Source organism: Balaenoptera physalus, assembly GCF_965194825.1.
Source record: "Balaenoptera physalus genome assembly, chromosome: 9".
Lineage (NCBI taxonomy): Eukaryota > Metazoa > Chordata > Mammalia > Artiodactyla > Balaenopteridae > Balaenoptera > Balaenoptera physalus.
The window spans coordinates 94,060,194-94,084,378 of record NC_138888.1 but is presented as its reverse complement, the minus strand read 5'-3'; the positions used below and the strand labels follow the sequence as shown (position 1 = coordinate 94,084,378).

General features: G+C 34.5%; 1 protein-coding gene across 5 annotated transcripts in view; it reads right to left on the bottom strand.

Annotated features, from left to right (window-relative positions):
- PHIP (PHIP subunit of CUL4-Ring ligase complex) overlaps positions 1 to 24,185 on the bottom strand; it is a 125,773-nt gene that overhangs the window by 91,738 nt on the left and 9,850 nt on the right. For 4 of the 5 annotated variants that reach the window (XM_082474070.1, XM_082474069.1, XM_082474067.1 and 1 more), the window contains exons 5-7: positions 19,319 to 19,469; positions 19,123 to 19,221; positions 195 to 355 (exon numbers count right to left, since the gene is read on the bottom strand). In XM_082474070.1, coding sequence (XP_082330196.1) covers positions 195 to 355; positions 19,123 to 19,221; positions 19,319 to 19,469 — 411 coding nt within the window. Of the gene's footprint in view, positions 1 to 194; positions 356 to 11,292; positions 11,327 to 19,122; positions 19,222 to 19,318; positions 19,470 to 24,185 lie in introns of those variants that run through there. The other variant, XM_082474071.1, reaches the window with a different exon arrangement.

Below are 24,185 nucleotides of genomic sequence, written 5' to 3'. Positions count from 1 at the left end.
AACATGTCTTTCAAGAATGTTCCAAACCTGAAGTCCAACTTTAAGTAAAACCTTCTGTTACAGTAAGCTAATTTACCTGAATTTCTAGTTTTTCATTAAAAGAAAAAACAAAGGTTTTATTTCGAAGTTCAACTTTAAGCAATGTTTCTGCAATTCCATATATGAATTAAGATAATACTTTAAAAACTACTTACAGTAAATATCCGTCTGCCAGTTCGATCAAAAGTTACACAGTACACAGACGACAAGTGTCCAAGAATTCTTTTATGCATCTTCATGTGCTGATACACTGCAGTGGGAACCAGTCGCTCAAGCCTGTATTTTCCATTCAGCTTCCTTGAAAACAAAGTATCCGCTACCAAGAAAAGGGGGGGAAATAAGTATAATTCAGAAATTAATTTTCTTAATCATCCTCTTTTATGAATTCACATATTTCAGTTTCTCATACATTGGTAAAAATAAAGATGCCTTCTAAGGTATACGGCTCCTAGTTAAAAGTCTTCAAAATAGTCAGTAAGAGCCCATTATTTCACCTGAAGTAAGTCAGGCACTATCATCTTCACTTTACAAACAAGTAAATTCAGTTAAACGACCTGTCTGAAGTCACAAAGTAAGGCATGAAGCTAGGATTAAAACTCAGACTTCTATACTCTCTGGCTAGTGCTCTTTAAAAACCAGAATCACTTTATATGACATTATTTCTTTCAAAGGCCCCTATGAGATAGGTTTTCTTACAAAAGCAGTTAAAACTGGATCCAGTGATTTTTACTTTTCATCAACCAGCAATTCGTGAACACTCTAAATATGACACGCTGAATGATGATTTTAAAAACTCTGCAACAAATGAAGACAGAAGAATAATCTGTTGCATTATTTAAAAAAAAATAATTAAACTGGGGATCTTGCCAAAGACCTGCATAATGATTCCTTTTCTAGAACCTAGAGCTCTCTTTTTTCACCTCACCCATTTCAACCATCTTTCAAGATATGACTGAAATTTATCTTCTGTCCCAAAGCCTGAGATGCTGACTCCAGCCCAAAATGTTCTTTTCCATCTAAATTACTACTGTACTTATTTTCTATACCAATAATTATAGACAAAGAAGGCACTCAATAAATACATGTTGACTGATCTGCAGGCACATTATTCACCTGTAGATTATCTTTAAATACAAGGCTTTTTTTCTGACTGTGACTGCCATCTACATTGGACAGAATAAACACTAGTTTCTCACTTAAATTTAGTCCCAAAGAAAATTAAATATATGTACAAAGTACTATTTAACCAAGGTTTAGAGCCTACAATTATGCCCTAAAGTTGATGAAATACAAATATCTCAGACGTATCATAAAGAATCTCAGTGCTTATTATTTTATTCACATACAATAAATGTTTGGCTTACGCTACATTTGCAAGCAAAAAGGAAAATTGTGGGGACTGGTGAGGAGATACGTAGAAGAATACTTTGCAGGTTCTAAAGTAATAATAATTCAAGGAATAATTACATTATGCTTATATGTTCTTTTACTACATCAATCATTTTATATTCTGATAGAGTACATCTCTTGCTGTTAGCATACAAGTCCTATGATACAATCTATTTCAACATCTGCGATATCTAAGACAAATGTTGAAAGTTGTTAATTAGCATATTTAGGCTTAAACTAGTTATACAATAACAGTGATTCAGTAAGTTTCTAATAAACCCTGATACATTTTTCCTTATGCATAGAAATGGCCTGGTGAAAGACATCCTCCTGTGCTTTGGCTCCAAACTGATTTGGAGCAAAGATCACACAAAACCACAGGCATCAACTGTCCTGCCAAACGAGAACTCAAATGATCTTATCCAAACACTAAGGATCAATGACATCTCACTTATTGTCTGTTTTATAAGAAAATAAGTGATGACATGTAACACAAATGTTGACAGTGCTGTGTTACCAAGACGTAGTTTAATTCCCTCCATACAAAATTTACAAAATTCTCAAAATGTCAAATTTTAAAAAAATATTTAACACTGTTCAGGAATAAAAATGATTGTTGGAGATAACTACAAAATCAAAACCATTATTTTAATGATGATCGGGCACTTTTCCATATGTCAGAATTTTTTTAGATGAATTTGTTATAAAGACTATTTATAATTCAGAGTTGATAAAGCAAAAAATACTTCCTTCAAGAGAAAATGTTACTACTCTCTTAAACATAGTTTTTACTGAATCTTTACCTAAACTCGGATTAAATCTTTATTTTCATTTTAAGAATCGACAGAAAAAGAACATCCCCTTCGAAAAGTTACTTTACAGTCAACGTTTCAAGTAAAACTTTTCAGAAACATTAAGTGAAATACATTTACAGTTAAAACTATATTCCACGCTACCCTATGTTATATTTGGTTACCAATTAACTACTAGATATCTATACTATGACTGCATCCTAAGGGAAAAGGTACCTAGCAGAGTCCTTGCTCTCACCCAATTTACAAACTTGTACAACAGTACTAAAAGATATGACATATAGTATGCGGAGTTCCCAGGTAATAAGTTGGTGGTTCAAACTTGATACAGGGATTTAGAGAAGAAAATATAAGTATGGTTCAATAGTTGAAGTTCAACTGAGGAGACTGGATTTGAAGATGGCCTGACCAGGTCAAACACGTAGAGAATTTTTATAAACGAAGAGAGGAGGATGTTGTAGGACTCCCATTCAATGAACTCACATTTTCTCTAACTACACCATTTGCATCATGTCTTATCTCCCCTACCAGATCTTAAGTACCTTAAGGACAGAAATTCTATCTTATTCTTATTCGTATTTCCTACAACTGAGGGTAGAGCCTTTTAAATAAAAAAGTATATAAATGAATCTCAGTTAATAAGAAGAAACACAAGATGGTTCAATTAAATTTACAGTTTTATGGCAGAAAGGCAAATGGCAATCATTTACTTTCAAAAGAAACTCTTAATAGACTAATTGGATTTTTGAGTGAAAAGGAAATATCTCTTGGATTATAGGAACTCCTTAAATTTTATTAAACTAGAACATCAATTTTTAAAACGAGCATGGTTAAACAGATATAAGAGGTCACAAAGGAATAAGTTCTTTATATGACATTATTATACTTTTAACCTTAAATCAAGTAACATGTATGACTTTGGTTTAAAAGTACATTTATTTTCATTAAGTATGGTGATGTGAAATATTGTTAAAATTAAGCCTGCCAAAGCAAATCTCTATCTTCTTCACTTGGCAAATTCTTTCTTACCCTCCAGGGCCAGTTTAAATGTCATCTCCTCTATTAAGGAGTGAATCTTAATTTTAAACTTAAAAATTTTAATTTTAAAAGCGACCTAACTGGTTGCCCTATAGTATCACTCCTGTGTTCAAAACTGCAATGTTCTTCACTTGATTCAGAATAAACACCAAATTCCTTATGCATCAGCCTACCAAGACCCTGCATAATCTTGTCCCCCATTACACCTCTCTGACCCCTTTACTTGGTCTGCTCCAAACATTCTAATCTCCCCCATTCTTCCAACACATCAGGTATGCTCCTGACTTGGGGTCTTTGCGCCGGCTGTTCCCCCTGGCCAGAAAACTCTTCCCATATATAGCTAACTCCTTGACCTCCTTCAAATCTTTCCTCAGATGCCTGTCACCTTCTCAATGAAGCGGAACCTGATCAGCCTATTGAAAATTACAACCCACCCCCTACCACCACCCATTACTCCTGATCCCCCTCTATGTAGCTTAGTATTTGTTCTTTTTCCATCACTTATCACCTTTTACTTGCTAATTATGTTCACTGTTTATTTCCTGCCTCCCCCCACTACAACATAATAAGCTCCACATGAGCAGGATTTTTTACCTGTTTTGTTCTTTGATTAGCCTAAAAGCTGACAATGATGGCTGGCACTTTGTTGATAATATATAGTTGGTGGATTTAATAAATTAATTACACATCAATGAAACAATTTGGTTTAGGAAATAAAACAAAAATGGATTTCTTTATTGGACAGATTATAGATTCAAAGTATCTCTAAACAGTTCTTCATTTCAACTGCCCTGCTAAATTTACTTAATTTGGAGGGAAAGGGATAGGTAAAAATATTTACTCAATGTTTTCTGAGGGAACAGACCAGTAAAGTGAAATAAAACTTCCAGAAATCACTGTTATCCATCTGAAGTATCAGTCTCTCTGAAGAGAGAAAAGGAGCAAAATAGTGAACAGTGTCATTTGTAGCAAATCACTCAGAACACTCTTTGAAACAAAGTCTACGTGCACAAGTCTATAGAACTAATTACTAAAGATAAACAAAAGGCCCATGATTTCTTAAAGTTAGATGTAACTACTGTATATAACTAGATATATCTAGCCAGTAGGGTCTTAACTATTACTTCTGTGGATACATTCTAGGTAATAAAATGATAAATAAAATTCCCCCACAAGCCATTTCTTCCTAGTTCACACCAAATAATTTTTCAAGAATTGATTTATTTCTTTAATCATAATACTAATGTATACTCAATGTAGAAAATAAGAACATAAAGTCTACATAACTCTACCACCTAAAGCAATCACATAAAATTTTGCAGAGACTTCCCTCATAAACAGCATTTTAATATAGCTACGCCATATTCCTTAATGAAATAAAAGCTAGGCTTTAAGTTTGACAGACTTGTACTTAAATTTGACACTGTGGAGATTTTAAGCAAGTTACTCTCTCTCTACTTCGATTTCTCAAGTTATACTTCCAGAAACATTTTCCACAAATATACTTGGTTTTCATATTATGCTATTCTGTGACATCTCACGATTTCACACTTATATAGCCAATTCTATCAATATTTTTCTTTTCTTCTGTAACTTGTTCTAGTACTTTAATATGAAGGTTCTTCTACCAGCCAATGGTACAATAAATACCCATTTACATTTTCTTTTACTTTTTTGTGGTTTAAATTTCTCACTTAACTACTTAATATATTTGGAGTTTTAGTGTATGTTACTAGGTGAGTCTCTAAAGATTCCCCTAATCAACTATCTGTTCCAGTCTTTTCACTAACTAATCCTTCTCTATCCTATTAAATTATCTTATATTTATTTCTGTGCTAGGTTGCTGACGGCATGTCTATTTATATGCCAGTGCCAAAATTTTTAATTTATAATTAATTGCATTTTAGTTTTTATCTGGCTATTCTTCTTCATGTGTCCTCTTAAAAAACCTTACTCCTGATTTATTATTATCTAATTTGAAGACTACTGAAAAGTTAAAAAAAAAAAAACTACTTTGTTGGAAATATAAGTTTAATTTCATTCACTTATAAACAACTGACATCTGTCTATCCAGGAACACGGTACTTTGGTCCTATAGCTGGGCCGAAGTTTTCAATGCAGATGATTTTAGAAAAAGATAAACATAAGCAGATTTACCTCAGTTTTCCTCACTATACAAATCTGTATCCTTTGAACCAAGTTTCACGGGGGAAAAAATGGGTAGCTGCCAGAAAAGAGCATCTGCAATAACCTTAGTGACTACATTTTGGAGCATATTAGAAAAATATGTGACAAAATCTCTGCAAATAAGAAAGAACTAAAGCAGAAATATTATCACCTCCCTCCAAAAGGTTTCCTCCTTCTGACAGGTACTTTTTTTTCTTCCATTTTTTAAAGTTGAAGTATACTTGTTATGCAATATTATATGTCACAGGTGTACAATAGAGTGATTCACAATTTTTAAAGGCTATACTCCATTTATAGTTATTATAAATATTGGCTATATTCCCTGTGTTGTACAATATATCCTATAACTTACTTTATGCATAAGCTTGTACCTCTTAATTCCTTACCCCTACATTGCCTCTCCCCCCCCCCCCACTGATAACCACTAGTTTGTTCTCTGTGAGTCTACTTTTTTTGTTGTTATATTCACTAGTTTGTTGAATTATTTTAGATTCCACATATAAGTGACATCATACAGTATCTGTCTTTCTCTGATTTACTTCACTTAGCATAATATCCTCCAAGACCATCCTGCTAAGTACTTTAAAAAACGGAGGAATTCCCTGGCGGCCCAGTGATTAGGACTCCAATCTCTCACTGCTGAGGGCCCAGGTTCAATCCCTGGTCGGGGAACTAAAATCCCACAAGCCGCATGGCGTGGCCAATCAATCAATCAATAAACAAAAACTGACAAGGGCACATGGTGCAACTGCAATAAATTACCCAAGATCAAAATTAGCCATTGTTAAAAAAGATGAATTGGGGAAAAAAACTAAAATTACTATGAATTAACAAAAATGCACAAGTTAGGGTTTTTTGCTGTTGTTGTTTTAACTCTTATAAACAACGTTAACATGCTGTACAGTATCTAGACCAGTGCAGGAAAGCTGTTCCCCCTTAACAATCAGAACTGGAGGGCCCAGGACTAGGGCCTACAACTTTTGCCAGCACATGAAAGCAGAGCCCTGCTGGCAGCATAATGAATGCAAGGAGAGGCATGTGGCTGTAGACGCCAAAACGTGGAGAATTAATGTTTGTGGCAGTAGAAGAATTAAATGAGGAGGCAAAAAGAAGAAAGAATACGTAATTTCAGAAGGTGCAACCTAGACCCTTTTCTGATAACAGAAAAAAGAGTACTCAGGGAACATCAGAGTATTTTACTAGAAGATTTTAATTTTTTTAAAAATTCTTTATTAGATTCATTTTTGTACTATATTTTGAAAATTTTATTTCTCTGATTCTGGTTAAAGGAAACACCTGGAAAGCTCCCAGAGTTTCTGTAAATAAAATGCAAAAGTAGTTGTAACTTATAATTAATAACCATATAAACAGTTCCTAAATTAAAGTACAAAAGAGAGTGGATTCTGGATAATCAGTACCTAGATTTTATTTTAATCTCCAGAATCTGTGTTAATAAAGGCTCTCCAAAGTTTGGAAACCTACAGAACTAAACTTAAGTGAACTACAAACATTTTACTGTGCTTTGCTTTACTGCGCTTTGCAGATACTGCTGCGTTTTGTTTCTGTTTACAAATTGAAGGTTTGTGGCAACCCTGCATTGAGCAAGTCTACTGGCACCATTTTTCCAACACCATTGTTTTCTAAGACATCGACATTTTTTTTTTTAGACATAATGCTATTGCACAATTAAAAGACTACAGTACAGTGTACACATAACTTTTATATGCATTGGGAAAACAAAAAATTTGTGTGACTTGCTTTATTGTGATATTCACTTTATCGTGGTGGTCTAGAACCCAACCCGTAATATCTCTGAGGTACGCCTGTACAAAAATAATGATAAACATGTAAGCAACCCATGTGAAAACAAATTCCAAAATGATTTACCTCTTTAGACAATAATTAGTTTTCCCAACAAAATGCTGCCGCATATATCCACGATCAGACACTCAGAGGGCAATTTCTATAGAAATAACCTTCCAAATTCACTACGAGTCCAAAAAGTTGTCTCTATATGGTGTTGGTGATTTCCATGAAATAAAGTATTGTGTGGTATAAGGTATTTGCTAACGCATGAAAATACATAAAATTTTATTTTTTTTTAAAGAATCACAAAAATGTTGGAATGAAAAGGAGATGATGCAACCGTGCAGATCACAAAAAACAGCTATATAATTTTCTAAAAAAGAACTTATGCTAAAGCCAAGAATCACATATCTTGAGAAAATGCATATAAAGGAAGACGAAAGTCACCAGGGACTGAAGCTAGAGAGAGAGGTTCTTACTGGGACTTCAAGAATCTGATAGAAAAAAAGTCTTATCTGCTGTGCTTGTGGTGGGGAGAAAAAAAAGCTGTGGAAAACTATTATGATGTGTAGCAGATCTGGAAAATAATAGCTAATATTTACAGAGTACTTTACTACATGCCAGGCACTGTTCAAGGAACTTTACATATATTCTCATTTAATCCTCACACATCTTTTAACACGGCTACTACTATTATCCCCTTACTGGGGATATTCCTTACCAATAACGGAACTGAAGGACAAAACGTAACTTTCCCAGAGGTGAAGCCCAGGTTTGAATTCAGGCTGTTTGATTCCAAAGAGTGCACTCTTACCATGCTGGCTAGGTAGACAAATATTAGAAAAAAAGACTGAGAGGAAACATGCAAAAGTATTAATAACAGACAACCAGTGAGACTGGTTAATTTTTGAGCTGTCCTATTTTCCAAGTTTTCTCTATTGAGCATATATACATCCTGATTAATTTTTTATTAAATAAAGTATAGCTCAATCTACCTCGAGGAGGTCAAAAGAGCAATATGAAAAATATGAACTGTCTAAGGAGATTAACTTAAATTCAAGACTGATAAAAACAGGTCCAGGGATAAAGATGCAAGGAATTTAAATTCATTTAATCATAAAAAAAGAAACGCTAAAGACTAAGTATATTAAAGTATTTGAATGTATACTACACTACAGAGAATAACCATTGCCTATTTGACAATGGACTGAATGACATGCTACAAAGAATTCACATCTAGTCTGATTCGAAAGCCATAAAATACAAAGGGCCATCAATTTTGTTTATAAGTTTTGTTTCTAAAATCTTTCCCATTAAGTTTTTAAAGTAAAAGATGTCAAAGGTAGTTTAGGTTCAATTTTATTTGGGAAGGAATCATATAAGGAGGAACTTCTAACATTTAATTCTCTTTAGAGCCACAACTGAAAAGCTCGACACAATAATTCTTCTGGGGTTACTAATATAGATATTAGTAGGAAATTACAACCAAATATTCTTAAGTTAAGGGCCAGAGATAATCTGGGAAATAATTCAACACAGGTTGGTTTATTTCTACAGCACCATCTCCTCTCTTTATCATACTACACCAGTAACTAGTAAGGAACCAACATATGAACAAGACAAATAAAATGCTGTAACAGTAACTATAATGAACAAAAGTCCCAACTTTAAAGTACAAGGGGTTGCAACATTTGAAGGAAAATCCTGTAATTAGCTTTTCTGTCCACAAAAAAAAGGGGGAGGGGGGAGGCAAGAGAGAATGCAAGAGTAAAGGGAAATAATTACCTGGGTGACATAACGTCCAAGACAGCCTCTCTCCTTATTTTACAACTGTATCTAAAATAATTAGTATGCACAGTAGCTGCCCTCCAAATCTCTACATATTCAATTCAATGTTTAGCTGTAACTCCCATTTGAAAGACACCGTGTTTCTTAAGATTTAGCGGATATCACAAATAAGAATAATGTCTGAAAAGGAGAACTCAAATACTAACTGAAATAAAATACAGAAAGTGAAAAAATGATTTCAAGAGTTAAGCAAAAAATATCATAAACCAAATACCAAAATAAGCACTAAAAAACCAAACCAAACAGAAAACCAGACATTACAATTACTAGGATGGTAATTTACTAGAATTTTACAATTGCTTGATTTGTATTATTCTTCCTCCTCATTTCTTTCCTGGAAACTAGTGTGATGATACAGAAAATACTACAATGGTATAATATTTTCAGTTATAAATATTTTAAAATATTTTAATAGTTATTTCAATAAAAATTCATTTTTTATAAAAAGTTAGTTTTGCTTTTTTTCCCCAAACATTTTAATCACTCAATTTTGAGTCAACAAACATTTATAGAGCACCTATATGGGCCAAGTATGAGCTAAAGGATGTAACAGAAAAAGAAAAGACAGAACTTACCGTCCTGGAGATTGCAGTTTAGCAGGGAAGAAAGACATGAAACAAGGACTTATAACAATGATAAGTGTCATCAAATAGAAGGTACAGGGAAATCTTGAAATATACAGCAGAGGGTCCTAAACATATAGGGCAGGAGGATATCAGGGAGTCAGGGCTGACTTCTCTAAAACACTGACATTTAAACTAAGACCTGAAAACTGAACAGCCAGAGAATGTTGGTGGGAGGCGAGAATATTCTGCCTAGGTGGAGGGAAGAGCATGTGCAGTGGTCTGAAGCTGCAGAGAGCATGACACTCAAGCTACATAAAGAAGTCAAGTGTGACAAGCACACGGAGCACAAAGGGGCAAGCGTCAAAGGGAGAGACCAAGAAGGTCCAAGGCGGACTGCAAAGTGCTTTCTAAGCTATGCCAGGCATTTTGGGCTCTTTCCTAAGGACAATAAGTTGAAGTTGTTTAGGGAGAAAGAAGTGGGAGTAATATAGTAAAAGACTTGCTTTGGGATAACTGCAGTTTTATCTCTTGACTACAAAGAGAACAGATCAGAAGGTATATAACTAAAAGCAAAAGCTGATTTTACAAAAGAAATCAGAGGGTTCCAAAAACAAAATTTCATTTTAGAAAAACTTAAATCAGTGCGCCAACAAGATTACAGAGGTTTTCTCAAGGAACTATTTTCTCTCAAACTTAAGTATTTATCTGGCAAGATATAAACTTGAGAGAACACACCATGTTTTACTGTTTCTAGAGTTCTTATACTGGGGCATAATTCAAAAGGCTCCTATCCCAAATCAACAAACGGACACAGGTGGTAACAAGACTAATGGATAAAGAATTTCACAGAACAGGTAAAAAGGTGCTATATAAATGTGATATAAAGTTAAATGCATAAGAAGATGAGAAACAAAATAACCAGGGATATAACTCAGTTAGTTACTACCTCTCTTAAGTTTCAGTTTTCTCATTAATAAAGTAGGAATATCTTGCAGAGTTAACTATGAAAAGCAAATAAAACAAAACGTTTTGTAAACTCAAAGGTACTATGTGCTAACATCTATACTGACTGTCCTTAAACAGTCAAATGTTCAGATGTTATAAAAGCAAATTTTACTGAACAGTTTTTCTTTTATTTTTAAGACTTTTGTGGGAGATCATTTTCCCCCTACATCTCCCTTAAGGAGCTGAACAAATTGCTGCTGTTTATGTAAATATCTACTCAGCCTAATCATGGACTTCCCAGTTTTCAAGATGTCTAGGAAGATGTTTAATCCTTAACTTCAAAGGTTCCCTGAAGAAATTCAAAATAAACAGAGACTTTATGAAGAAAATATAATAACTTGCTTCACTTACAGAGCTGTGAAATTTAACATCAAACCCAATAATCAATCTGGAAAAATATATGATGCAAACTAAAAAAGGCAATGGCCAGTGCTTCCTAATTACTACTGAAATTACTTGCCAGACACATCACAGGGGGGGGCGGGATGGGGGGGTTGGGGGGAGAAGACCTCTCGTCACATCTATAACCTAAAAACAAATTTCATCTTATGATTTACAAAAGAAAAGAAAACACAGCTACAAGAGCAACAATTTAAACTCACCCAAGGAAACTGTCATTCTTCAAAGTGCCTTCCCCTTTTTTGGTCAATCATAATTTGAAAAGAAATTTAAGCAAAAGAAAAAAATGTAAATAATAGTGTCTATTTTATATATTTGGTATTTTGGCATAACAAACATTAGCTTTATTTCCCTTAAAAACCAAAAATGCAAATACATTTTAGTAGTCTCTCACAGCTACCTGTTCTTAGGAAGCAAAGAAAAGAAGAGGTGGGCTGGGGAGGGGGTAGGGAGAAGAGAGTTAACAAAACAAAAACCTGTGACAAGTGAAAACCTGAATATCATTAACTTTTCTTGTTCCACTCCAGTTCATCAATTACAGCAATTATATCCTGCTTCTTCATTTAATATTTACTAATGCTGATGAGCTGGGTCTATAAAGAACAATAAAACATAACCTCTACCTTCCAGACCCTAAAAGTAGTCAGGAAAACAAATGTAAATAAATGAGTATCATCCAGGGGACAGATTAAAAAACAAAAACCAAGACCCCCCTCCCACCCCACCCCCCGCAAAAAGTATATATACATATATAGCTAAGTCAGAAATTGTTAAAGAACACAAATTATAAAACTATAGAACTAGAAAAGCAGAAGACTAAAATCGCAGAAGAAAATGAGTTCTGGAAGAAAAAATGATTACTGAGAAAAAACAGATCGAAATAAATATATTCAAATAAGTGATGAGTAGAACACCTAACTAAGGATTAACGTATGGATCGTACAGAAGGCAGGAAAAGGAACAAGATTGAATAGAGAATATTAGGGAAAGAATAAATGAACAGGAAAGAGACCACAGATTATTAGAATCCTATGATTTACTGAATTATATGCCAAATATTAAATTAGACATTATATGCTGAAGCTCAAAGGTTTATAACAACATAAAACAATCTTTCTAATAGTTTTGTAAGAAATATAGTCACATAAGTAAAAAATTAACCCTACAACTCCAGATCCTAGCCCAGTGCCAGATATGTTAAGAAAGCAGCAGTTGCAGGGTAAGTCAAATACAATATTGGAAATATGGCAAAATGTAACAGTGAAAATGAGAAGGGAAAAGAACCTTCTCTTTAAAAACGTACTCAAGATTTATGAGCAAAATAATTCATTTTGCTAAATGATAATTACAGAAAGAAAGGGCAGAAAGTAACATTTATTGTTACCTGCTTTGCGCCTCACTTTGCTAACTCATTTAAGCCTCCAAATAACTGGATATGGTAGATATTATCCCCGTTTTACAGATGAGAAGGTTGAGAGGCTGAAAAGTTAAACAATTTGCCTAAGGCCGCACATCTTGAGCAGAGTCAAGATTTATACCTAATTTTAAGTGAATATTTGCTGCCTTTGTTCAAACTACTTTCCGCAGAGAAAACCAGAAATGTGGACAAGCTTTAAAACTCCTTTTAATGTACAGTAGTCCCCCCTTATTCACGGTTTGTCTTTCCATGGTTTTAGTTACCTGTAGTCAATCACGGTCCGAAAATATTAAATGGAAAATTCCTGAAATAAACAATTCCTAAGTTTTAAATTGCACACCACTTTGAGTAGCATGATGAAAAAGTTTTCGCCCTCCAGGTCCATGCTACCCAGGATGTAATCATCCCTTTACCCAGTATATCCTGGCCATTTAGTCACTTAGTAACCATTTGAGTTATCAGATCGTGTGGGCTATCAGATTGACTGTCCGTGGTATTGCAGTGCTTATGTTCAAGTAACCCTTATTTTACTAATAATGGCTTAAAGCACAAGAGTAGTAATGCAGGCAATTCGGATAAGCCAAAGAGAAGCTGTAAAGTGCTTCCTTTAAGTGAAAAGGTGAAAATTCTCAAGTGAGTAAGGAAAGAAAAAAAAAAAAAAATCCCGGGAATTCCCAGGCAGTCCAGTGGTTAGGACTTGGTGCTCTCACTGCCGGGGCCTGGGTTCATCGGGGGGAGCTAAGATCCTGCAAACCCAAGTGGCGTGGGCAAAAAGAAAAAAAAAGAAAGAAAAAATCCTATGCTGAGGTTGCTAAAATCTACAGTAACAATATTCTATCCGTGAAATCGTGAAGAAGGAAGAAGAAATTTGTGCTAGTTTTGCTGTTGCACTTCAAACCACAAAAATCATAGCCACACTGTGTGATAAGTGCTTGGTTGAGGTTAAAAAAAAAAAGGCATTAAATTGGTACAATAAGATACTTTGAGAAAGAGAGACCACATTCACAAAACTTTCATTACATTATAGGTGACCACTGAACAACACGGATTCACTTATATTAGGATTTTTTCAATAAATATTTACTATAGTACTACGTAATTGCAGGGGATGGAGAAGCCAGAGCCCCTAACCCCTGCACTGCTCAAGGGTCAACTGTATATTGTTGTAATCGTTCTGTTTTATTATTAGTTATTGTTGCTAATCTCTTACTGTGCCTAATTTATAAATTAAACTTTATCAGGTATGTATGTATAGGGAAAAACATAGTATATATAGGGATGGGTACTATCTGCGGTTCCATGTAACCACTGGAGGGTTTAGAACATATCCACCATGGATAAAGGGGAACTACTGTATAGGCTTTTTAGCATTAATTGGATGTTTGTGTAGTAAAGCTGTTTTTCAAGGCAAAGCTGTTTCCTTCCACACATACATTTTTAAGAAGCAGGTTCCCTAATACTCCTTATTTCCACTCACCAAGACTGCAACCGAGCTGCAGAAGCAACAAGTAAAACAACAAACATATGGAAGTACCTAGGCAAAACAACATAAAAGATGAAAACTGGAAAATCTAGAGATAAAAAGTTTACTTTGCTAACATGGTAAACCTAAGAAAAGTGCAAACAAGGCAATTAGCAAATGATTGCTTTAATTTAATACAATCTTTTCCACAAGATAAACATGCATTAAATGAATCTCCACATTTAGCTTTAAAAACAGACTTAATGTATCTAAGTATCTCCTTTCCTATTTTCTCCCCCCACCATGTCACTTACTATTGAAGTAGGGTTGTTTATCATAGGCAAATAAATACAGAATAAACTATATCTGAAAACAGGCATAATATGGGTAAGGAGGTAAGAAGGGACAGTACCAGAGATTTGTTAGTACCTTTGAAAATAAACGTGGCCATGCCAAGTACACATTCACAAATCTTCCACAGAAAATTGTTAGAAACTAGTGATAACAACGGACTAGTAGTATCTTTTGGTTTTTTTGCTTTCGAAAACATTATTAAAGGAGGTTGTAAAGGGCTGGAAAGGTGCCAACCACTTTGGTTCTCCTGCCCTGAGACTGAATTTCAGTTCAATTTTCACAATTTACATCAAATAATAGGAGGTACAAAGTAGTCAGGATTTATAAGCAGGTAACAAAATAAAACAGGATAAGAAAGCACTGAGCTAAACTCAAGAGTTGGTTTTGAAATTATACAGGTATGGGTTTTAATATTCCAAGTGTAATGAATCGATAACCCAGTTCACTAATAAACCTTGATTTCCTAAAAATCAGTGTCTGGGGGTTTTGCTTACCTCAAAGCTATCCTTGGACCAAGTCTCTCGTCTTCCAACCGCCTATTCTGTTTTTACCCCCTACCACTTCTGAACTTTTCTTGTCCCACTGCAGTTCACCAATTACATCAATTACCTATTGCCTCTTTATTTAATACTTACTAATGCTGAGGAGTTGGGTGTATACAGAGCACTAAAACATGATTTCCAACCTCCAGAACCTAACAGTATAGTAGGAAAAACAAAGTAAATAAACAGCCATGACTATGTGATAAAAGCTACAGCAGAGATTTGTATAAGCACTTAATCCTACCTGGTTACATGTAGGTTTTAAAGGGTGAATAGATAAATGTTCGTAGAATGAGGGGCACTGCAGAGAGAAAGGGGTCAAGAGAAATGGCTGATTTTAAGAACTGCCCAATAGTTATACAAAGCTATATAGCACAAAGTATAGGTGAGGAAAAGGTGGGAAAAGGTCAGTTTTGTGAGCCACATTACAGAGTCGAGACTACTCAAAATCACTGGGGAAAAGGAGGCATGACATGATCACATTTGCATTTTAGAAAGTTCAGAGCAGTGGTTCTCAACTGGAGGCAATTTTACCCCAGGGGCATTTGGGAATGTGTGGAGACATTTTCGGTTGTCACGATTTCAGGAAAGGACTTGCTACTAGCGTTTAATGGGTACAGGGAGGGATGCTGATAAACATCCTACAATGCACAAGACAGCTGATTACAAAAAAGAATTATGTGGCCCAAAATGTACACAGTGCTGAGGTTAAGAAACCCTGGTTTAGCGCTAAATCCTAGGGTAGAGAAACAAGACTGGAGGCAGGAGATCAGGTAACCTGTAAGTTCTAGGAAAGCAGAGGCCATGTTCTTCTTTATCCTGCAACTCCAGATCTAACCCAGTATCAGATATAATGTAGGGACTCAATATTTACTTGGTAAGTGAATGAATGATTTAGAGCTCCAGGCAAAAAGTACCAAGGCCCAACATGTGGCTATGGCAATGGTAATGGAAAACAGATTCAAAAGACTGGAACAGAATATATAGGCCTTACTGGAAAAAAAATCTAAGAAAGGAAAATCCAATTTACCATCACCCTGAACTTAAATGATCTTCTGAGTTACAGCAAAAAGTTCAATTTAAAAAACTGAGCAAACCCTAAGTGCAGTATGGTATTCTGGACTGGATCCTGGAACAAGAAAAGGTAATTAGTGGAAAAATGTGGTGAGATATGAATAAGGTCTGGCGTTTAGTTAATAATACCGTACCAATGTTGGTGGAGTAGTTTTAAGCAATACCAGGTAATGTAGGTCTGTAACATTCAGGAAAACTGCATAAGGGGTATACAGGAGCTCTTTGTGCAACTTTTCAGCAACTAATTTCTTATTTCAAAATGAAAAGTTTGTTAAACAAAAAGCAAAACCCTGTTTCCCAAATGTATCAAAACTTAAATATCTGAATCTACATTAAACATTTCAACCCATATTTTATGAAAAACTACAATGCTAAGGTTTTTTTTCTTATTTACATTGATCCTTGGTAATACTACATTGACCAAGGAAAGAGTAAGGAAAATTTTTAGAGGTAGCCAGACAGAAAATGGCAGAGGAATCAACAAAATAAGATACGAGCGTTCATATTAAAAAAAAAAAAAATCTTCTGACTCATACTCTGTGATAACTTGAAACGATACATTGTATCACTATGCAGGCAAACTATTCTGCCAAAAAGCCTAATGAATTTTTCTTTCCATTACCATCTAGTCACACTTTTATAGCAATGACAGGACATCCAAGATTGTCACCAAGGTGAACTGACGAGACACGACACTAAACTATGACTGACTATTAATAAGTAGAGTCCTTTCGATTAGTCCAGCTTCTCTTTAGAGATGTCAAAAACTATGTGTGAGTACAAAAAAAGAAAGCAGGTAAAACTGGCATTCTAGTACAAGTGTTTTTTTAAATATAAAGAACATTTTCCTGAAAATTTGAATGGGAAGAAAATTTATCGTAAATTTTAAAAATGAAATAAAACTCTTTCAGAAAGGTACAATTACCTGCTTGGTAATTAATTCTATTACCTCAATATATTACCTCAATATACCACTTGTGTCACTCTGATGTGACACAAAACTCAAAATATTTTTGCCACATTTACATCCCCTATATCCATGTCAGCAATATTTACTGATCTGACCATTAATGACCTGGCCTAAAATTTTTTATCTGACTTTATAAATATTTGGTATCTTTTTCCAAAAAGTGACTAATACCAACGTTCTTGAGTAGCCAAGTGTTACTATTAGCTAACTGAGAATAAGGCATAGCATAATGCGAGTCACTGTGGCTTCACGACTCACTAAATGTGTAACCTTGGTCAAGTCACCAAACCTTTTCATGCCTCAATTTCCTTCTCTGTAAAGTAAGAATATTTCCTACCTACAGACCATTTAAGGTTTTAAAAAAGAAAATAAATGGAAAATGGTTACAGTAGTGACTGGAACAGGGTAATTACTCACATAGCAAATGTTAAGAGGGAAGTTATTTACTATCAATCATTTTTGCACTTTCATTGCCTACCACAGGGTTGCTTGACAATGTGTTGAAAGAACAACGGAACATATTCCCCTTATTATATGGATCTGCATTTTTTCGAAAAGAGGATAAACTTTTCCCTAGAGGGGAAGCGCCTATTAAATTTACCTTCCCCTTCTTTCAAGAAAACTGTTCTACCTCCTAGCATAGTGTTCCAAGTGAAAATAAACTCTAGTGTCTCAAATCCTTTGTTGTTTTAATAGTTGTTCGTTATAGTAAGACTATACAGAAATCATTATTTAACCAGGACAATCGTATGTTTAAAAAAAAAAAAACATCATCCATGATTACCCACCATACAAACATAGCATACCTTTGGAAAACAGGTTAGAGAAAACTATCCAGAATGCATCAGAGACAAAAAGATGTAAATCGTAAAAGAGAGGGTAAGAGAGAAGAAAAAGTGGGAAAGTCTAGCATCTGTTTAACTGGAGTCCCAGAGGAGAGAACAGAGAATGGAGCAGACATGATATTTTAAAAGATAATGACTGACAATTTTCCAATGCCAACAAAAGACATTAGATTCAAGAAGCCTAATAAATCTCAAGCTTGATAATAGAAAAAATTGACACTAAGACACAGCACAAACTGCAGAAAACCAATGAGAGATAGAAAATCTTAAAAGCAACCAGAGAAAAAGAGATCATCTTCCCAGCAACAGTTAGATTTAAACCCAAATATATCAATAATTGTAATATGAAGGACAAAATATGTCCCAGATGAAACACAAAATTTGTCATATTGTATTTTTAAAAAATGACTTCTATGCTATTTTTTAAGATATGGAAAATAAAAGGATACAAAAGGGTTGAAAGTAAAACAACAGAAAAAGATATTCTATATAAACATTAAATGAAAGTTATACAAAACTGTAATACTGATGAATTATAAAACAGTAATACTGACTGTAATTATCCAGAAAAGGAAGAAATAAGTATAATTTGGATAGGTGGAAGAAAGAGGGAGAATAACATTTCTGGCTAGGCAGGAGGGTAGGGATAGGAGAGGAGGCTATGATTAAAACATGAAGGTCTCTGAAAGTCAGAAGTATAGACTTGGTGGTAGAGGAACTGCAACACCATTAAAATAGCACAAGCTACCTCATATACCACCTTGAGCAGAAGAGTGACATATTAAATAAGATTAACATTACAGTGTTATGCAGGACGACCTGAAAGGGAGAGAGGGAGAAGACACCTGAAGCAACACCAGTTTGAAGGATGCTATAGTAATTCGGGAAAGACAAGGGCCTTTTAGTAGTAGAGGTAAAAGGGATGAATCCAGAGGCCATTTCAAGAGGAAGACCTATCTGCATCAGTTTTCCTCCTTTGAAATTTTAAAGCCAAAAAAATACATGACTATTCATAAAAATAACAAAACTACTTTTGTTTTCCACCACTACAACTAATCTGTATTATGATGACAGTTGCCCATTAAATCAGCCTAATGATATACATCTTAGTAAACAATTTTTTGTAAAAATACCAATGAGCTAATTAGCTTAGATAGGTACAATATATACAATCCATAATTACACATTATTATGACTTCTTCACTACAGATTACTAACGTAAGAAAAAAAATCTGAGAGCTTTTTCCTCTTTGAATGCTAACGTACATAATATGAAATTCTCTGACTTCACAGCAAGTAAAAACATTTTTGTTTTCAAAAGCTCTTTACCAAGAGGATATCAACTTGGTAATGAACTCAAACAACTCACCAATGCTGGGTGGGCTACCATAGTTAATTGGTGACTCTGGTGGTCTTCCACAATGCAACGCCGCCAGAGCAGATCCTTTCCACACAACATGCTTGCAGCCTATTAAACACATACATTTTTAATGGATACAAAGATAAGACACAAAGACGAAAAGTGAGAAAAAAAACATCTAAATTCGAATAGAAGTTTTTCATACTTTTATTTGTGCGTAGCAAGGACTGTCTTCCAGCTCCTAATAAAGTTTGTACTCCAGGAACGCTTTGTGGAATTTCTTGTTCAAGAAGAGGTCCCAGTCGATGACATATTTGCAGCAAGTGATCAGGTGCTAAATGTCTGTAATACTTCACCTATTATGTAGAAGACATATAAAATATTTGCTAAATAAAGTGATACAATTCTTTACAGTAAATAAACTTTAAAAAATATGATAATTTGTCTGGCTAGTCAACATTTCATTTTACTTGGGGGAAAAGTTCACATTTATTCTGTGAAACCACTTGACTCACAGAATAAAATAGCTACTCAACCATGATTTGACCCACTGAGGAGGAAAAATGCTAAAGAATTAATGTAACCTAAATACAGGAAGTTATAAATTAAGAGATGCTAGTCAGTGCATATACTGAACAATGAAAAAACCTATAGCATTATAACCTAAAATGGTATGTTTCAGTTTAACAATTTTCAAAAACTTCAAACAACAAAAAATCATCCAACTACAAATATAATAAACGTTTTGTATCTTTGGTATTATTTTTTAAAAATCTCCAGAATAGTTCAGGATTAAAGAAACTTGATAGTTCATGTTCTCATTATAAAATCTAAAAACACTTACATGATTTCTATGCTGAATTTTATAATTTATTTATACCAAAAACCTCACAGAGAGAAAGGCCAAATTCCAACTGTTAAATGAAACAAGTTTTGACTATAAAATCTACCAACTACAAAGTTTGAGCACTTTTTGGAACAACTTCAAAGTGCTGCTTAATTTATGCTAACATTCAAAACCAAGATATAAAATGCTATATTTTTATTATCCATCCTGGAAGTCTTTAGTAAACAGACAATATTTGCATGATAATGTAAAGAGAATTAAATTAGAAAAAAAAGTACACTAGTTTTTCACTTTATATTTAGGTTATCAAGTTACAAAAAATTTCTCAGTGTAGTACCGAAATATTCTAGTTCAGCCGTTTTCAAAGTGTGTCCTGGGGACCCCTAGGGATTTTTCAGGTAAAAATTATGAATAGGGACTTCCCTGGCGGTGCAGTGGTTAAGATTCCGCACTTCCACTGCAGGGGACACGGGTTCAATCCCTGGTCGGGGGCACTAAGATCCTGCATGCCACGCAGTGCGGCCAAAAACTTTAAAAAAAAAAATTATGAAGAATATGAAGACATTATTTGCTTTTTCAGTCTCATTCGCTCATGAGTGTACTGCGAGTTTTCCAGAGGCCACATGACATGTGATGTTCCAACAGACTGGATGTAGATGTGGATATAAAAATCTGCCTTCTATTAAGCCAGATGCTAAACATCCCCAAAAGTGTAAAACAATACCACTCTTCTCACAAATTTGGTTTGTTTAGGAACATAATTATGTTATAAAAAAATTTTACTTATATGGAATGAGTTTATTATATTTAAATGAATAAAAATATTTTAAAATTTGTTTTAATTTTTAAATGGGAAATATGAATAGATTAGAATCCACAAAAACAAAGGGACTGCAATAATTTTTACTAATGTGAAGAGGTGCTGAGGTGAAGAAGTTTGAGAATTGCTAATCAAATTCACTTAGATTCTTTTTAGAAAACTAACTGGAAGCTTGTACCTTTTGACTCCCTTTACCCATTTCGTCCACTCCCATGGATGAAGGGAGCTAAAAGGTACAAAACTTCCCAGTTATAAAGTATTCAAGCCACCATGAAGAGCACGGTGACTATAGGTAATAATACTGTATTGCACAACTGAAAGTTGCTGAGAGAGAAGATCTTAAAAGTTCTCATGACAAGAGAAAAAAATGCTTTAAGTATATGGTGACAGACATTAACTAGTGTGATGGTGATCATTTCACAGTATATACAAATACCAAATCATTATGTTGTGCACCTGAAACTAAAATAATGTTGTATGTCAATTTCACCTCAATTAAAAATAAATAAATAAATAACAAGGAAAGTCTGAGAGAATGTCATAGCCAAGAATGGCCTAAAAAACACATGACAACTTAAAAGAAAAGTCCACTTAGTAATGGCAATTTTAGTATGAATTCCTTATGGTAAGACAGATTTGGGGGGAAGTGAGGGATTAAATCACTTCATTCCATCTTGCAGTATCTGTTATACTCTAACTGCAAAAGACTGTGAATGATTTTTTTTAAAAAAATTAGCTGATATTCGTTCTTCTAGGCTGAAGCCAATTAAGAGGAACCTACTTTACTTTTTATCGTAATATTAGTGTCACAGAGACAATGTGTAGCCATATTGTCACACTTTGAAAAGATAATTTAAAATAATAAAGAGTCTCGCACATAGTAGATGGTCAATAATTATTGGTAGAATGAATACTTCTGGAAAAGAAGTTCTAATATAAATTATACATACTACGTCTCTGCTTTGGAGATTCACAAAAGCACCATGACATTAAAGCCTCTGAAAAATCTCGATATATCTTTTCAATTTTGTTTAATGCACAATTTCACAAACTCCTTTAGTTACAGAATCCTTTTTTCCCTAATAGTATCATCATCTTGACTCAAAACATACTTTTTCAAGCACTAGTATGATTAAACAGAAAAAGCATTCAGAAGAAAATAGAGCAGAATATAAAATTTTACAATTGTATTTATACTTTTAATCTTCCCTAAAATAATTTACTTAAAAATTTAAAGTAAAAGTCTATAATATTTATAGGGTCCCTTCGACTTTCAAACTTGTAAATGATAATTATTCTAATGTGACTTTTTAAAATTGATCGGAATTCTTTTTAAAGTGTTTAACAAGGAAGTTCATTACTTGCTAACTTTAGTTTTGTGATGATCCTGTTTCAGGGTCTTCTTGCAAATACATTTCAGGGAGTGAACCTGAAAATCTTCACTGCAGAACTGTATCTTTTTAATAAAATATTATGAATCCACTTTTTCCAACTAAATCTTTCCTTGATTATCTAGTATATTTCAATTGTTCAAAACCAACTTTCATTTTAAAGTTAGGAGACAATTTCAGTTCTTAAACGCCTCATGCTTTCTGGCTTTGAGACCTTGTGCAAACTGAGCCCTCTGCTAGAAATTTTTACCCCTGCAGCTCACTCTCCTTCATGTCAGTCTATGCCTCACTGTCTTCCATGACCTGCCTCTGCCTCTTCTTTGGGGACATTCTATCTTTGTGTTTCCACAGCACATTAAACTCCTTCCCAAACATTCCTTTACCCCACTCCCCGGAACTCTGTAGTACTTATCATACCATATTAAGTGTTCTTAATATATTTTGATACCTAGACCTCAGGAGGAATCTAATGATAGCTATGATCCCCTTCCCCTCCCCCCCCAAAACACATATAGGCCCTACCACTATCTTGCCCTGTTTTGGGGTTCATAAGACCCTGCACTATACTAAAATTGCCAATTTACTTTATCCATGTCCTGCCTAAGAACACAGGGGATTAGAACTTGTTTACCTGTCTACCCAGTACCTGACATAGTACTTACAGGTAAGTGCTTAATTATTAGATAAATGAATATATGAAAATACGCAGAAAAAAACTGACTTCTCTATCTAGCCATTAAAGGGTGAGGTTCTTTAAGGTCTGAGATCCCAGAGCCCAGTTCCAGACCCTCTCTTATTCTCACTCTATACTCTCTCCCTGAACCATCTTTATGCAAAGCTTCCCAAATTTATATCTATAGCCTAGGCTTGCACATCAAACTTTCTTAAAATACTCCTCTCCTTGGAGCCCCAAAGCCTCCTCAACTCAACATATCCAAAAGTAAACTCATGATGCTCATGCCAACCCCCCACCACCAAAAAGTTCCCTACCGTGGTGACTGGCAACACCATATAACCAACCTAAAATCAAGAAGTCACATTTTTCACACTCTTCATTCCTCCCTCCCACCTCATTCCAAATATCCAAGCAGTCACCAACTCCAACTGAATTTTTCCTTCCTAGCCTTAAACCCATCTACCCGTCTCTATCTCCATAATAACAATCCAAGTTCAAATCATCTTTGCTATAAACTCCCATCTTTCCCACATCCACTCATGCCTTCTACAACCTCATTCAAATCTATTCTCTATATTGCAATTAGAATGCTCTTTCCAAAACAGAGATCTGGTCAGGTCACCTCTACCTAAAGCACTTCAGAGGCTTTCCTTGCTCTCTGGAGATCCAAATCCTTAACATGGTCTACAAGCCCTGAAGTACATGTACAGTCCATTACTATTTCTCTGCCTCATCTGGCACATTTACAGCCCTACACTCTCCAGACCCCACTTCTTTCCACATTTAGACACACTGGCTTTCTTTCAGGTTCTGTACCTGCACTCTCTCCTGTCAGGCTTTTCCATGTGAGGTGTACTCCCAGCATTTCCCCACGTCCCCTTGCCCAGACAACTCTTCTACTTGCTTCAGATCTTCCCTTCAATGAACTTCCTTTGTTGTCCTTCACCCTATTCAGTTTAGGTACATTATCTTAGGTGAACAGTCTTTGGTGACTTTTCCTTAACTCATGTACCAGTTCATGATTATACCTTTAACAATGTAATGATTTAATGTTTTTCTTGTCAACTTTACCGTAAACTACGTGAGAACAGGGACCATCAGCTTTCATTCCTAGATGCATCATATATATACACACATCCCCAATACATATTTTAAAAAATGAATAAAAATTATTTTTTGCTACTTTTTCTCAACATTATTCTTCATGAATATTAATCCATGCATTTCTGGTCAATATTTAAAATGTAAAAACAAAAACAAATTTTTAAAAATTAAAATAGCTCATTCATGGCTATACATATGTGATTTTTAATTTTCAAATTATTAAGAACCTTGTAT